Source organism: Balaenoptera ricei, chromosome 11 (assembly GCF_028023285.1).
Source record: "Balaenoptera ricei isolate mBalRic1 chromosome 11, mBalRic1.hap2, whole genome shotgun sequence".
Lineage (NCBI taxonomy): Eukaryota > Metazoa > Chordata > Mammalia > Artiodactyla > Balaenopteridae > Balaenoptera > Balaenoptera ricei.
Window position 1 is genome coordinate 59,596,935 of NC_082649.1, and position 15,448 is coordinate 59,612,382.

A 15,448-nucleotide genomic window follows, 5' to 3' on the forward strand; every position below is an offset into this window, starting at 1 on the left:
TGGGCCCGTGAGCCACAATTACTGAGCCTGCGCGTCTGGAGCCTGTGCTCCGCAACAAGAGAGGCCACAATAGTGAGAGGCCCGCGCACCGTGATGACGAGTGGCCCCCACTTGCCGCAACTAGAGAAAGCCCTCACACAGAAACGAAGACCCAACACAGCCAAAAATAAATAAATAAATAAATAAATTTATTTAGGAAAAAAAAGAGGTATATCTCAAAGGAATTTATGGGGACTTAAAAAAAAAAGAATCCGCCTGCCAAAAAAAAAAGAATCCGCCTGCCAATGCGGGGGACACGGGTTCAAGCCCTGGTCCGGGAAGATTCCACATGCCATGGAGCAACTGAGACTGTGCACCACAACTACTGAGTCTGCGCTCTAGAGCCCACGAGCCCCAACTACTGAGCCTTCATACCACAACTACTGAAGCCCACATGCCTAGAGCCCGTGCTCCACAAGAGAAGCCACTGCAATGAGAAGCCTGCACACCACAACGAAGAGTAGCCCCCACTCACCACAACTAGAGAAAGCTCGCGCTCAGCAATGAAGACCCAACGCAGTGCCCCCCTCCCCTAAAGAAAAGAAAGAGAGAAAAAAAAAAGAATCAGAGGCTAATGCAAACTACAGGAAAAACAAAGAACCAGCAAAGCAGGAACACGAGAAGAGCTCATCAGTTTAGGAACATAATGAAGCATTCTTCTCCAGGTTAGTCATTACAGTAGGTCTTGAGTTTGAAGATGGTGAGCAGATTACAGCCTACAGGGCAAAGAAGTAGGTAACACCTGCTCCAACATGCTGGGACAGCTGAGTCTAAATGCTAACAAGTCTATGGAAACTTGACTTTCACAAGACTTGAAGTCAGCAACCAGCCAGAAATAATACAACAACAGGAATGACCAGACCCAGAACCAAAATGTACAAAGGAGTTTACAGGACCTACTAAGGAACAAGGAAAAGGACCAGAAAGAACTCAAGTCAGTGCACAAATGCGGCATTCTCAAAAAGAAGTTAGCCCCAGATAGTTCCCATTGGTTCCAAGCCACTGAGGGGAGGATGGGGCACAGAACAATAAACTTAAATACCTCCAACTTCGAGTCAAGTAGAACAGTCTTTCTTCTCAAGACGGGCTGATAAGAAATGCACAGCCCAGCTCCACATAGTCTGGAGAAAGGAGATAGAGCCAGGCAAGGTCAAAAGCAAGATGATCTAAAAACCTTTTAGTGGAGAAGACCAGTTGTAACCTATACTGTTGTGACTTGGAATGGATCTCTTTGCTAAACACTTTCTAAGTTAATAAAAGTTTTCATAGTGTCCTTTTCCTTAGTTTATAACAAATACCTATAAAATACAGATAGTCTCTGTATGGGATCCTGAACAGCAGGGGCCAGAATGAAAAGGAAAATTAGAAGGAAAAACTGAGTACACAGATGAAAGAAAGGAGATGGTATCTTTGGCTATTATTGCTGGTTTCCTCTATTCCCTTTGTTCCCCCCTTAAGGTGATCAGACACTGCCTGATGAAGAAGATTTTACAGAGTGGCAGCCCAAGACACCTCACACAGTGGTCCTGTTTAATTAATGCAGCACATTAATCTACAAGTAAAATTACAGACAACATCTCTAATTATCACACATCAAGGTAAGAGAATGGAGATGAACTAAGGTCATTTTAGGGGAAAGAACATGGGGTTTGTGCCTCCATTTGGAGGTATCTATTAATCAGTTCATAACTTCTCTGCCCACCAACCACACAGCCTTTCCAGAATGGCCCAGATGTCCCCCTAGAACAGGGCCTTCGCAATTTTTGTCCTTACTACCTAGAATGCTCTCCTGCTATATCCCTTTGAGACCTCCGCCTCAGCTCAAATTATACTTCTTTAGGGTACCATAATGGACCTGAGACTGGGTCAGATATTCATCAAGATTTCTCACAGCTGTCATGCTACTCATATGGTTATCTGTGTCTTTTCCCCCAATGCACTGTAAGCCTTACAAGCACACAAAGTCACTCAACATTATTTAAACAGAACCAACCTGCTTATTTCAATGGAGGACTCATCCAGGTACTTTTACATAAAGTATCACAATTGCTGAATACTCAGTTTTTAATCGATATCAAGAATCTGGGGAAAATATGGGATCACTGCCACAAGTTAGGCTATAGAACAACTTTTATGGACAGAGGCACTCTGCTGCTCATAGAGATGAAGCACACAGGTTGACCTAATGTACCAAAAATTGGAAAAAAATTAGTTTTTATTTGTTTTCTATTATTAGAATCCTTCCTGAACAAGTACATTAAACTAGGCATTTTCACGCTTCTCCTCAAACTGTCCTATAAAAATAAACAAAGAATGAAAGAATGGGGCTGCCCATAAAAGATTAAGGGCAGAAATAGGTATGGATTGGGACATAAGTCCCAACAAGTAAAAAAAGTGTTGTCTTTGTGTTTTTTTCCTCCATGCATAGAAACAATAGAAATTAAAGAGCTGTGGTTTTACTTAGGAGGAAAAAAAAGTACAGATTATATCTGTCATACCTGAGGAGGCAAAGAAAAAAGTCATATTCTCAAAGTCCACTTGAGAAAAAAGAGAGATAAGATGCACAGTTTGAGTGAAGGAAATTAACTGAACCTCATTTGGTCTCTATTAGACCATTTTTCCCCTCCTCTCACCCCACCCCACCAAAATCTTTCTGAAACTCAAAGATTTAATCTCATGACAGCATAATAAAAATGGTCCTTGTAGGGGAGGCTATGCATGTGTAGGAACAAGGATTACATGGGAAATCTCTGTGCCTCCCTCTCAAAACAGCTCTAAAAAAAGTTTTTTAAAAAGGTACTGGGATCAAGTTAAAGTTGGATAAGTGACATTTAGAGTAGATAGTTACTTACAGTACAAAACAGACCACTCCGCTGCACCAGAGGAAATATGTGTGTGCCGCCAAGCAGCTTTTCTGGCTCAGGTAAAACCTCTCAAGATCACACAGATGGTAACCCTGACAACCACCCGTCTGCTTAGTAGGAGTGCAACTTGAAGAAACAGCTAATGCTAAATCTCACTCACTATGAGGCTTGCTATAATTATGAACACTTATACTGGTAGCAATCAATTGTGTTTAACTACGTTTGGATCTGTGAGTCTGCTGAACTGTTCTATTAACCATAACTTCTGATCTCCTATGGAAATCTAGATGAATTTGCTTAGTCAGGATCAAGCAAAAAAAGTTTCTGTAAGGTAAGAAACTAACACAAATGGGGACCATTATGGAGGAGTGAGGACGTCTGCAGCAAAGGAGATGATGTCTCTATAAGAACAGAGACATTCTTATTCATTGATCTTTTTCTTCTCCGGTAAAAGAGAAGTGTTCCAAGGAAAGCCATTCCGAAAAGCAACATAGGAAAAAAGCTAGGGGGAAGGAAAACCCTAGAGGTTAACTGCCACCTTCCTATACTGTGTGCTACACTGCGGTATCATCTGGTCTATACTTACTAATCATACAAAATATGTATATACGTAATGTATATGTTAGAAAAAGCATTCTCACTAATCTTTTCTCACACATACACACAAAATGATCCCAACTTTATTTCGACTGTAACTTGGTTTTATGAGACATACTAACTTAAGATGCAAAATAACTGGTCAAAAGGCATAAAACTGAAATCTTCCCTTGTTTACATTTACATGTCTGAAACCTACTTTTCTCCCACAAAGAAAATGGAAAAGTATAACATGACCACTCCCACCTCTTGATACATTTCTGCACAATGCAAAGAGAAAGCAGAAAAAAAGAACATAAAATGGTAAACATGAATTTAGTTTTCAATTCTCTTTCTCAGATTAATCTGTTCAAGAAATATTACTGGGCACTCACTATGTGCCAAGCAAAGTGTTATGTATGGACTTCATTCATGACTTGGGATATCTGAAAATCCAGAGAACCTCGTTATTTTGAAATTAACTTGTGTTTAATAATTCAATTTTTATGCAGTTAAAAATATAGGCTTTACTATCCAACATGTTCTGTAGAGTTTCACTCAATATTTGGTAGCAATCAGCCAATTTAAACATGCTATTTCAAGCATTCTGTTATTTATGTATTGCTAATACTTAGTGGTTCTTGGTCTTGACACAGTACTTTAGTTTTATTTCTAGTTATTAGGCACAAATATTCAAAAATCATTTCTAAAATGTAGTCAGTCCAACGCAGGGATCACTGGCTTTGTTTCATATACTTGTTCAGCCCCCCAATGTCATTCAAAGTACGTTGCCATTCTCTCTCTTTTTTTAAAAAAAAAATATTTATTTATTTATTTATGGCTGTGTTGGGTCTTCGTTTCTGTGTGAGGGCTTTCTCCAGTTGCGGCAAGCGGGGGCCACTCTTCATCGCGGTGCGCGGGCCTCTCACTATCGCGACCTCTCTTGTTGCGGAGCACAGGTTCCAGACGCGCAGGCTCAGTAGTTGTGGCTCACGGGCCTAGTTGCTTCGCGGCATGTGGGATCTTCCTAGACCAGGGCTCGAACCCGTGTCCCCTGCATTGGCAGGCAGATTCTCAACCACTGCGCCACCAGGGAAGCCCCCATTCTCTTTTATAGGTGGTTTTAAAGTGGTCATTCCCTTCGGAATCACTGAAGCCCCTTATTTCTTTAGAGCATTTCACAACTGTAAATGAAAATCTCACCAACTGACCTAAACAGTAGATTAGCCATGAAGGGTCAGGATCCTAAGACTAGGGTTTCATGACCAGAGCTTAGCTCACTGAGTTCCATGTCACATCTCCAGGGAATAAATACCACAAGACAGACAAAATAAACACCTGGTACGAAACAAAGGAAACCCAACCCCTCCACAAATAGCCCTGTTGCATTATACCAGAAGAGTAATCTTCTCTTTCTTTCTCTACAAATACAGCTAGTTGTTCATCACTGAGAGGAGGACTCAATAAAAGACAGTAATCCCTGAAAGCCAACCAGAAGAAGAAAATCTGGATTTCTTTTGAAAGCACAGGTCTGCCAGGTGACAAGACTATTTTACCATCTAGCACACATAGGACTATGAACTCTCCAGAAAAATCAAGCGTAAATGCTGAAGTTTAGACAAAGAATCTATAGAGAAAAAGTTGGCCGTTCCAGAGGAAGATAACCTCAGGTACACAGGGCTGCTGCCTCACATGTCAAATTCTGTGTCAACAGCACACCTGGAGTTATGCAGTGGGGCAGCCTGACCCATGTGCTCTGAAAATGACCCTCATCCCATTCACAGACCTCAATGTCAAAGTCAGTCGCAATTCTGGATTAGTCCCTTAGTCCAACGGAAAAATACAGTGGCAACACAAAAACGCTGATCTTTTTCGTTTCTTTCCAAAAGATGAACAAAACAAAAATAAGCTTTGCTTCTATTTTCTGAGCACTCAAATGTGACCTCCCCCCAGATTAGCAACATAAATAATAGGAAATAGCATAAGAAAATAAGAAAGGAAGAGATGTTACAAAGATTCTGAAGTAAACACTCATTAATTCAATGACTCAGAAAAAATTCTATAGCAATAAAGGTTAGGGCACAGTATAATAATAAAAAAAAAGCTAAAAGATATTCTATGCAGGTGTATTTTCTGTAGCTTAGAGATGAGGAAACTAAAATTTAGAGATTAAGTGATTTGCTCTAAGCCATAAAGATAGCACTAGCACCTACGTCTTCTAATTTCTAACCTCTGGTTTCCTACTGCAGCTTACTAAAACATGGAAAAGGTTAGGAAAAGCCTGCTGGATCCATAGATCTAATGATAATAATAACTGTAAACAATAACAACACAACAGTTTTTACTCGTGGCTTAAATTGTGTACATTCTAAGTCTAACAAATAGAAAGTCCTTTCACAAGCCTCCTACCAATGTGTAGCATATGTAATAGGAAAACCTGACAACATTATTTCTGCTACTAAATTGGCCATCAGTTGTGGCTATTCAGTCTACAGGGTCCTTTAAGACAATATCTGTCTTATAAGGTTCAGACACCAACAACCACCAAAGAGGGGAACTGGAAACCAGCGCTTGGGTGCCTCTCTTTTGTCACCATCACTTACCTTGATGGGTACTTCAGTGAGTAAGCAGCAGCCAGGAACCCACCCAGGTTGTGTCCAAGCAAAATCATTTTGTCCAATCCTAATGCACATCTCCACTCTTCAATGGATTCCACAAACTGATTCTCTACTTCTTCTGCATCATTGTCAAATCTGGGTCTGCTACTTCGTCCAAAGCCCAGCAGGTCAAAAGCATAGACAGGTCTATTGGTGCAAAGATCTCCAAAATTCAGTGCCCAGAGTCCGAGACCTCCTCCAAAACCATGGAGGAGGACAAGTGGAGTCTTGTTTGAAATATTATGAGAAAGCTTCAGTGTCCATATTTTATTTCCATTAGATATACGAACAGGTCCTTTTTTGTATGTGCAGGGGACACCTAATGGAAACATAAAAGAGAAATTCTGCTTAGTGTCACTACTTCTGAGAAGGGGAGTATTCTCAGAGCAATCAGAAATTAATAATCTAGAAACCATCTGGTATTCATTTATATGAGTTTAGCCTTTATTATATCAGCCCTAAAAAAAAAAGTGCACACTTTATTGAAGCAATTCTTTTTTTCTTTAATTTTATTTATTTGTTTGTTTGTTTACTTATTTATTTTTGGCTGTGTTGGGTCTTCGTTGCTGAGCGCGGGCTTTCCCTAGTTGCGGTGAGCGGGGGCTACTTTTCATTGTGGTGCACAGGCTTCTCATTGCAGTGGCTTCTCTTGCTGCAGAGCACGGGCCCTAGGTGAGTGGGCTTCAGTAGTTGTGGCATGCAGGCTCAGTAGTTGTGGCTTGTGGGCTCTAGAGCGCAGGCTCAGTAGTTGTGGTGCACATACTTAGTTGCTCTGCAGCACGTGGCAGCTTCCCGGACCAGGACTCAAACCCATGTCCCCTGCACTGGCAGGCAGATTCTTAACCACTGCACCACCAGGGAAGTCCCAAAGCAAGTATTTCTTAATTACCATATTTTACATCTTGGTGGTAAGATCTATCTCACACAAGTCTCAAGCAACCGTGGCCTAGGTTTTCTGGCAAGTCATGTCAGCTCTTTGGACTTCTTTCCGTATCTATCAGTTGAGGGTACTGGAGTGGAACTTAGTGGCTGCTGAATCCATTATTTTAAAGTCTCTAGCTTTACAGACAATATAATACTACCTTGTATGTGTAGAACACTTGAGGATTAAGCGTTGAACATTGAACTCAGACTCAAAAGAAACATTTTTTTCCTAAAACATCATCATGAATTTAGGGAAGGATTAACATGTATTAAACACATAACTTAAATCTTAAGTCATCATAACGTTCAGTAGAAAAAGATGGCAGGAACTCCTCAGCATGAGGTGCCAGGTAGTCTGAGTTCGTATCCAACAATCTCTCTAGAGAAAGCAAATAATCACAATTTTGTAGATACAAAATCTTTCTCGCCCTCAATGCTACAGGACTAAATACTTTAAATCTCCCCCAAAACTGACTAAAGATGAAACTAATTTGAAATTCTTTTACATTAAATTGTCAACTGAATAGTTACACTTTAGATATATCTTAATTATTTGTGCATATACATCTGCAGTGGACTAACACAGAGCACTGGGAGTTTCTGCCCTTTAACCAAATAATCTCCAGTTTTGTACCCACATAGTGGCAGAAGGGGAAACCCAGCATTTGTTCAGAATATTAACAGAGCCCAGAGTGAGTGGAAATGACACCAGTTTAGAAAAGGAGGTGATCCGGTACTAGTGCCAAGCCAAACCACATTTTGAACATAGATGTCTGCATATTCCCATACAAACCATCTGTGACCTCTATGAGAGAGCTCACCCCACTGTGTTAGTTGCTTGCTTCCATGTCTGATATTAAAGCAGGGGCCAATTCTCACTCCTATTTGCATCCCTGGAACCCAGCAGTAGGAAATCAGTATGTTTGTTAAATACATGAATTGAGTATCTAGCACCCTTTTTTTTATCTCTTGACAAGAATTTTTTCATTTAGTAAATCACAATGACAACTTTGCCAGCTTTGTAGAGAACAAGATTACTCAACCATACAGTGTAGAAATCCATTTTCATGTTAAAAATCCATATAAGATGGCTAATTGTCCCCTTCTTTGGATATATCCAGTTATGGTCACTTACTTCTGAATCATTCAAATGCACAAACAAAATTCATTTGTGGCAGAGAGTATGAAAAACAGGTGTGGACAAGTATATGCACAAATATACACAATAATCATGTATGTGCACTGCACCACTTAAGCTCTTCCTCTAAACAAAATTGCACAGTAAACACCATTACTTGAAAGTATACCCACAGATATCTGGGAACACTCTGACAGTACAAGTGTGGGTAAATTTCAGTGCTCACAAGAAACAAAAAAGGTAAAGGTTTCCACACTACTATAAATGTAGACATAAAGAATCCTAGAATACTAGACTAAGGATCACCCCACCCATTCCTCTTATGGGCAAAAACTAGGAAGCTGAGAAAAGGAACTTGCCCAAGACCCTGTAACCCCTGGACTGCAGCCCTGGGCCTAGAACAGGTTACCCGGACGTAGTCCAGTAGGTGTTCTACTAGACAAGGCTACTTGCTCTGCGACACCTACAGCCTGCTCTCAGAGCAGTCTGCGGACCTCTGGTGAGCCAGAGATCCTTTCAGGAGGTCTCACGAGGTCAAAACTATTTTCATGACAATCTAAGACTTTATTTGCCTTTTTCACTCTCATTCTCTGATGGGTATACAGTGGAGTTTTCCAGAGGTCACATGATAAGTGATTACCAACAGTCTGAATACAGAAGCAGATATGAGAATCCAGCTGCCTTACGTTAAGCCAGATATTAAAGAGAGGTGTAAACTTGTAAACAATGTTACTCTTTTCACTACATTTGTTTAGAAAGCAGTTATTGGGCTTCCCTGGTGGCGCAGTGGTTGAGAGCCTGCCTGCTAATGCAGGGGACGCGGGTTCGGGCCCTGGTCTGGGAGGATCCCGCATGCCGCGGAGCGGCTGGGCCCGTGAGCCACAATTACTGAGCCTGCGCGTCTGGAGCCTGTGCTCTGCAACGGGGGAGGCCGCGATGGTGAGAGGCCTGCGCACCGCGATGAAGAGTGGCCCCCACTTGCCACAACTGGCGAAGGCCCTCGCACGGAAGCAAAGACCCAACGCAGCCAAAAATAAATTAAAAAAAAAAAAAAAAACAGAAAGCAGTTATTTTTAGAAAACATGTTATTTATTTTAAACTGCAATGGGTTTATTACTATTGTTTTAAAAGAAATTAGTAAGTTGACATATTTTAAATTATTCAGTTTTAATTTTTAATACAGTAAATACTGATAGCTATAACCTCTAAACAAAGTTCCTTGGGGTACTTCCTAATTTAAGAGTATAAAAGGGACTCAAGACGAAAAAGTTTGAGAACCGTTGCCTTCTTCCCACATTTATGCACTTACTGATGACATGTAAAAGGAAAAAAAGTTCTTTTGCCAACAACTAACACACCACAGAATCTGATCTTCAGTTTCAAGGCGATGCTTTATATTGGACCTATTTTAGTAAATGGCTCAGTTAACTTATAAGAAGAAAACCTTACATTTTAAAATTTTCTCTTCAGCTTCTTTAAGGTGTGATGTTGACGTAGGGCACCATGTGGGAAGCCAAGCAGTTAGCCATCCTGACCTAGAGCATCAAAAACAAAATACAAATAAGTGAGTTAATGCTCTTCTCAACTCCCAACTGTTACATAGGGAGAAGAAAAGCAGAATACAAAGTTTACTGTCTGTGTGATGAGGAAGCTAGCTGTATGTGACAAATTCACCTAATAGGTACAAAGCATTGTGATAAAGTACAGATACTTTCAACCTGAGAAACTACAAGTAGATCTCCAAGTCCATCTTACCTTCATGGATAGTCAGATTCCACATAATCAAGCAGAGACTAAAAATGGGCAAAACAAGAAAAGATAAAAAAGGCATTCCCCCACCCCGCTGCAAGACAGTTTCTTATCAGGGTGGAAGTACAAAAAAGCTAAAGACCATGAATACGATCATTTCAACGGCAGGTTCACAGCAAGTACAAAATATACCTACTATGAGGGCTGAGAGAAGAGACATCTTATTAAAATATGAGATTTTTTTTAAAGCTTCAAATCTCATGGTTAAGTGTAGAACATACCCCTAATACAAATGCAGAGGACGGGCCCATGTCCAATCTACCTACCATGAACCAGTTAACTTTTAAAAGCTTTGGATTCCAGCAAACAGTAGATGATAAGAAGGCCCCAGGCATCTGGCAGAAGACAGCTAAACAAAGAGAACAAGGAAGCAGGCCTTGCGCAAGAGGAGACAAAAGGCATGGGGAGGCTGGAACTGACACACTTTGCTCATAGCCAACCAAGGAGAGGGTGAGCCTTCAACTCCTGGTCTAGCAGCAGACCCCAGGCATATCCTAACAATCTGAGATAATGCAGGACACTAGCAGTCATCTGACAGTTAGCAAGTGCTCAGCATATGGCCAGTATCACTTAAAGTGAGAACTTTCTCATCAAAGAGAAAATGAATTAAAGAAGAAGAGAAACCAACTACTGTAGATTCCAGATGAGAGGTAAGAGCCAGAACGAAGGCTTTGGCAACAGGGATGGAGACAAGAAGATGAGGAATATTTAAAAATAAAACAGGCTAAGGGTACAAACTTACAACTAGAAGATGAGTACGTTCTGGAGAGCTAATGCACGGCATAGTGATTATAGTCAACAATACTGTATTGTAGACTTCAAAATTGCTAAGAGACTAGATCTTAAATGTTCTCCCTTCAAAAAAAGAAAAAGATAATTATGTGAAGTGATAGAGGTGTTAACTAAAGCTATGGTGGGAATCATATTGCAATATATAAATGTATAAATCAACACATTGTACACCTTGAACTTATACAATGTTATATGTTAATTATATCTCAATTTAAAAAATAAATAAAGCAAAGAAAAATCTAATGGAAGAAATAGGTGACTCACAACTGTAATACATGATAGAATTAATTCCCTCCGCAGTTATTTATCGAGCACTTACTATCTTTGAGGAACTATTCTACTCACTTGGGGCCTATCAGTTACCAAACAGAGGTAAGAGTGATTAATTCTCCCTAAAGGGATCAGAGTTGCTTTTGGACTGGATCTTCACAGATAAACGGGATACTTCAAAAGCGGGGGTGGGACTTCCCTGGTGGTCCAGTGGCTAAGACTCCGTGCTCCCAATGCAGGGGGCCAGGGTTCAATCCCTGGTCAGGGAACTAGATCCCACATGACGCAACTAAGAGTCTGCACGCCGCAACTAAAGATCCCGCGTGCCGCAACTAAGACCTGATGCAGCCAAAAAAAAATGCTGGAGTGGTGGTTCAGGCATTCCCAGGGAAGGAAAGGGCATGAGCACATGCACAGAAAGAAGTATATCATGCGTGTTGTGAGGTAACAAGGGCACTGTTTCCAATAGCTGCTCTAACAAATCACCACAAATTTGGTGGCTTCAAGCAACAGAAATTTATTCTATCACAGTTCTGGAGACCTGAAGTCTGAAATCAGCATCACTGGGCTGAAACCCAGGTGTCAGCAGGGCCACACTCCCGTTAGAGGCTCTAAGGGAAAACCCTTTCCTAGTCTCTTCTGGGTCTGGTGTCTGCTGTATTCCTCACCCTGTGGCAGCGTCACTCCAGTTATCTGTGCCCCTTACCACAGTGCCTTCCCTCTTCTCCATACGACATGTAGAAACCTTCAATAAACAGTAGTTGATATTATACTGATGACAACAATAACAATGATTCACTAATACTTATGAGGCATAAAATAGGAGTTTTATATAAGGTTCAGAGGGATTTCAAAGATAAGAACTGACAAAGAATCGTCATTTTGCATCACTCCTTGCCTCGAAGGTAAGGCTACTTCTAGTTGACCTACAATGGGAAACTCAGCCTTGCTCCAGCCTTTTACTTGACACTTTAATATCATTTTTGTTATTTCTTATTCTCTATCCTCTAGACATACAACATTCTCTGTCCTCTTGCTTCCTGGCCCTGAATATCCTTGGAATATGCCTCTCCCTTCTTTGCATGATTCATTACACTTCTTACCAACCTCAGATTAGATTCCATTTCCCCTTTGCCCACATACCCAAAGAGAATTAGATCAAGGTGACACGATGGCACCCTGTACTCAAGCTCTATTTTCTTAATTCTCAAGGTGTGTCATCAAGTTCATATTTACTCATCAGTATCCTCACCTAACTATAAGATCCTTGAAGGTAAGGACTCATTGCATTCTCGGTTTCTATCCCAATACCTAGCATATTAATATGCATTCATGCTATGAATGAATAAAGTTATTGCTCATCCGAAGTGTACTGGTTGCAATGAATTACAAGTAGATGATAGTGAAGCTCTCCATCTTAACATACAATTGGATTACAGAGATGTATGCATATATGTCAAAATTTAACAAATGAACACGTAAAACTTAAGTGTTTCATCATAATAAAATTTTATACCAAAAAAAAAAAAAAAAAGGTAAAACAGGCTGGATTTGATAATTGGTTATAAAGAAGGTACAATAGAGGATTCCCAGGCTTCTGTCTGAGGTGCCACTAATAACGACAGAGAACACATGAATAAGAAGAGCTGTGAATAGAGAAATGTACTAAGTTTTGAATGGGCTGATACAGCATCTACCTTTTCTAAGCTTTGTAGGCTCATCCTACTGCATTTCCCTTCCCTGCAGAATTTCTCTGGGCATTATGTATAACAGGTGCTCAATAAATAATGTTTGCTGAATGATTAAGTCACTCACAATCCAAGGTACTCTCAGTCCAAGCTACACCCATTCCACAGATGTGAACACTGAGGTTCGGAAATGTTAAGCACCAGGCCCAAGAGTATTCAGCTAGTAAGTGACATAAGCAGAGATGTGACCTGAATTCTGAGTGACTTCAAAACCCTTTTTTTCTCAGGTGACTACCTTCCTTAAAATGTCTGAGGAGTTGTCATTACCTACAGAATAAAATCACATCCTTAAATCTGCACAGAAGATGCTTTACAATCCATCCACAGGTTACTTCACCCCATCTTGTCTTTTCACATTGTACTTTTTCAACACCTCATAACTCCCAAAATTTCATGTTATCTTATGCCTCTATGGCTTTTCCCTCTGCCCAAAATACCTTGTCTTTTCTGAGATACTGTCCCTGATCCTGATGCCAAGAGCACAGGTGATTAGTCAGTCCTCTGGCCCTTGTTACAGGTATACTTACTATTGCTGTGGTTATTTGTCTACTATTTATCTGCCCTACTGCACTCAGAGCACAATGAATGCTAAACCCACGTTACAAGTCATTCTTATATTGCCAGTGCCAAAAACACTAATCGGCTTGTGGCCATGGACTGCCTGGTAACTGTGTGTGTGAAATGAAGGCCTTGGTCAAAAGAAATACAAGAAGCGGATGGAGGAAGGCAAATGAGGTTCATTTCTATAGGCAGACAGCACTTAACAGTTCCACTAGTTCTTTATTAGGCGACAGGATATGGGCAAGATGCGGGCCTGAAAGCCCCCCAAAACAAAGCAAACAAATGTCAATGCAAAAAGATCAGTCAAGAAAAGGGTAATCAACAGAATGAACAATTTAGGAAGGTGATGAGAAGCACTGTAATTCACATTTTTTCTCACATATATAAATTTTCCTTTTTGTCTGCTAGTCAACTTTCTTCTTGTCTCTTTATCTTCAGATATAACAACTTGCTAGTAAGGTCCATAAGTAAGCATGTATATATGTATGTATGTATGCACGTACACACACACACACACACACACACACACACACACACACACAGGATTAAAGGACAGGACTGTAAGCAGATGTATTTGGTCAGGTTTTCATGGCATGTGGGCTATACTATGGAGATATTAAGTGAAAAAAAGAATGTTGGGGTTCCAGTTCAAGATGGAAGATCCTGATCTCACCTCCTCCACACTCACACTGAAATCTACAGCTACATATACAACAATTTCCTCTGACAATAACCTAAAAACTGACAGAGCAAGGCCCTCCACATCACCCAAACCAGAGAGAAACCACATCGAAGCAGGTGGGAAAGGCTGAGACACAATCTCACCATAAACCCCACCCTGGTGCAGTGACCTACAGTCGGGAGGGAACTCAAAACCCAGAGCTTCTCCCTGAGGAGCAAAGGGCTCATAACCCATATTGGGCACCCCGATTTTTAAGACTGGCAGCTGAAAGATGAGCCCCCAAAATGTCTGGCTTTGGAGACCAATGGGGCTCAAGCCCATGAAACACGTGGGGTGTGGCAAATCGAGGAATGGCTCTTAAAGGGCTTGTGTGCAGACTCACCTGCACCAGGGCCCAGCACAGAAGCAGCCCTTTGAAAGCACCCGGGCTTTACGTGAAAGAGACCAATTTCCTAATTTTAAAGCGATGGCTGAAGGAGCAGGGGCCTGCTGGGATTGCTCTCCAGGGATGGAGACTGGTGGACACCATCTTCCTGCTCCCCCTCTGCCGTTTTATGTTTGGTGACCCAGTTTTTATGTTTGCTACCCAGAGGACGCCCCTCGATCACCTGGCTCTGGCAGTCAGAGGGGCTTCTGTTCCTGGGTCCCATGGGACTGTAACAATCGGAGAGACAGTTCTTGGCAGACTGCCACTCTCAGGACACCACACAGACAGTTGGCTGAAACACATCCCTAGTCTCTCTGAGAAAGTGGCCTATTTATTTGTCCAGGAGTTTTGGCCTTAGAAGCAGGTTTCTGGTTTGGCACACATTAACGACTACAGAGGTGCTTTCATGGAACAGAGGCTGGGGGATGCCATTTTGCACTCACCCTCTGCCTTGCTATAGCTCACCAATATCTCCCAGAAAGGAGCTTGTACACTCCTCTGGAGCCCTGATTTGTGTGACTGCTGCCCAGGCGACACCTCCAAACCTGGAGGCCAGCAAGGCTTATGGTTGTGGTCCCACGGCAATATATATATATATATTTTTATATATGTGTGTGTGTGTGTGTGTGTGTGTGTGTATTTGCATTCTTTAAAAACTGATACCTAAGGGTTTGGCTTCCATTCAGCCTGAATCAAGGTGCTGACTGAGATACTCCCCTTTGGGACACCGGCCTTGGCACATCCTCAACTACTGGGAACCAGTAAAAATAAAATAAGCTTCTTGGACAATCACAAAGGTTTGAAAGACAACCAAGAGCTAGGGCAGGGTTAAACAATAAGGTTTATCTCCTATGGTCAACCCTTTAAGACTGGGAGAAGTGGTTGTTTTTCATCTATTGCATAGAAACCAACAGAGAATCAAGCAAAATGAAGAAACAGAGGAATGTGTTCCAAACAAAAG

At 41.2% G+C, this 15,448-nt stretch overlaps 1 protein-coding gene across 1 annotated transcript in view; it reads right to left on the bottom strand.

The window, feature by feature from the left end:
- Nucleotides 1-15,448, bottom strand: part of ABHD5 (abhydrolase domain containing 5, lysophosphatidic acid acyltransferase) — a 49,731-nt gene that overhangs the window by 12,511 nt on the left and 21,772 nt on the right. Inside the window, 2 exon segments of the mRNA XM_059939260.1 lie at nt 6,083-6,455; nt 9,648-9,733. Of these exon segments, the coding sequence (XP_059795243.1) occupies nt 6,083-6,455; nt 9,648-9,733 (459 nt within the window).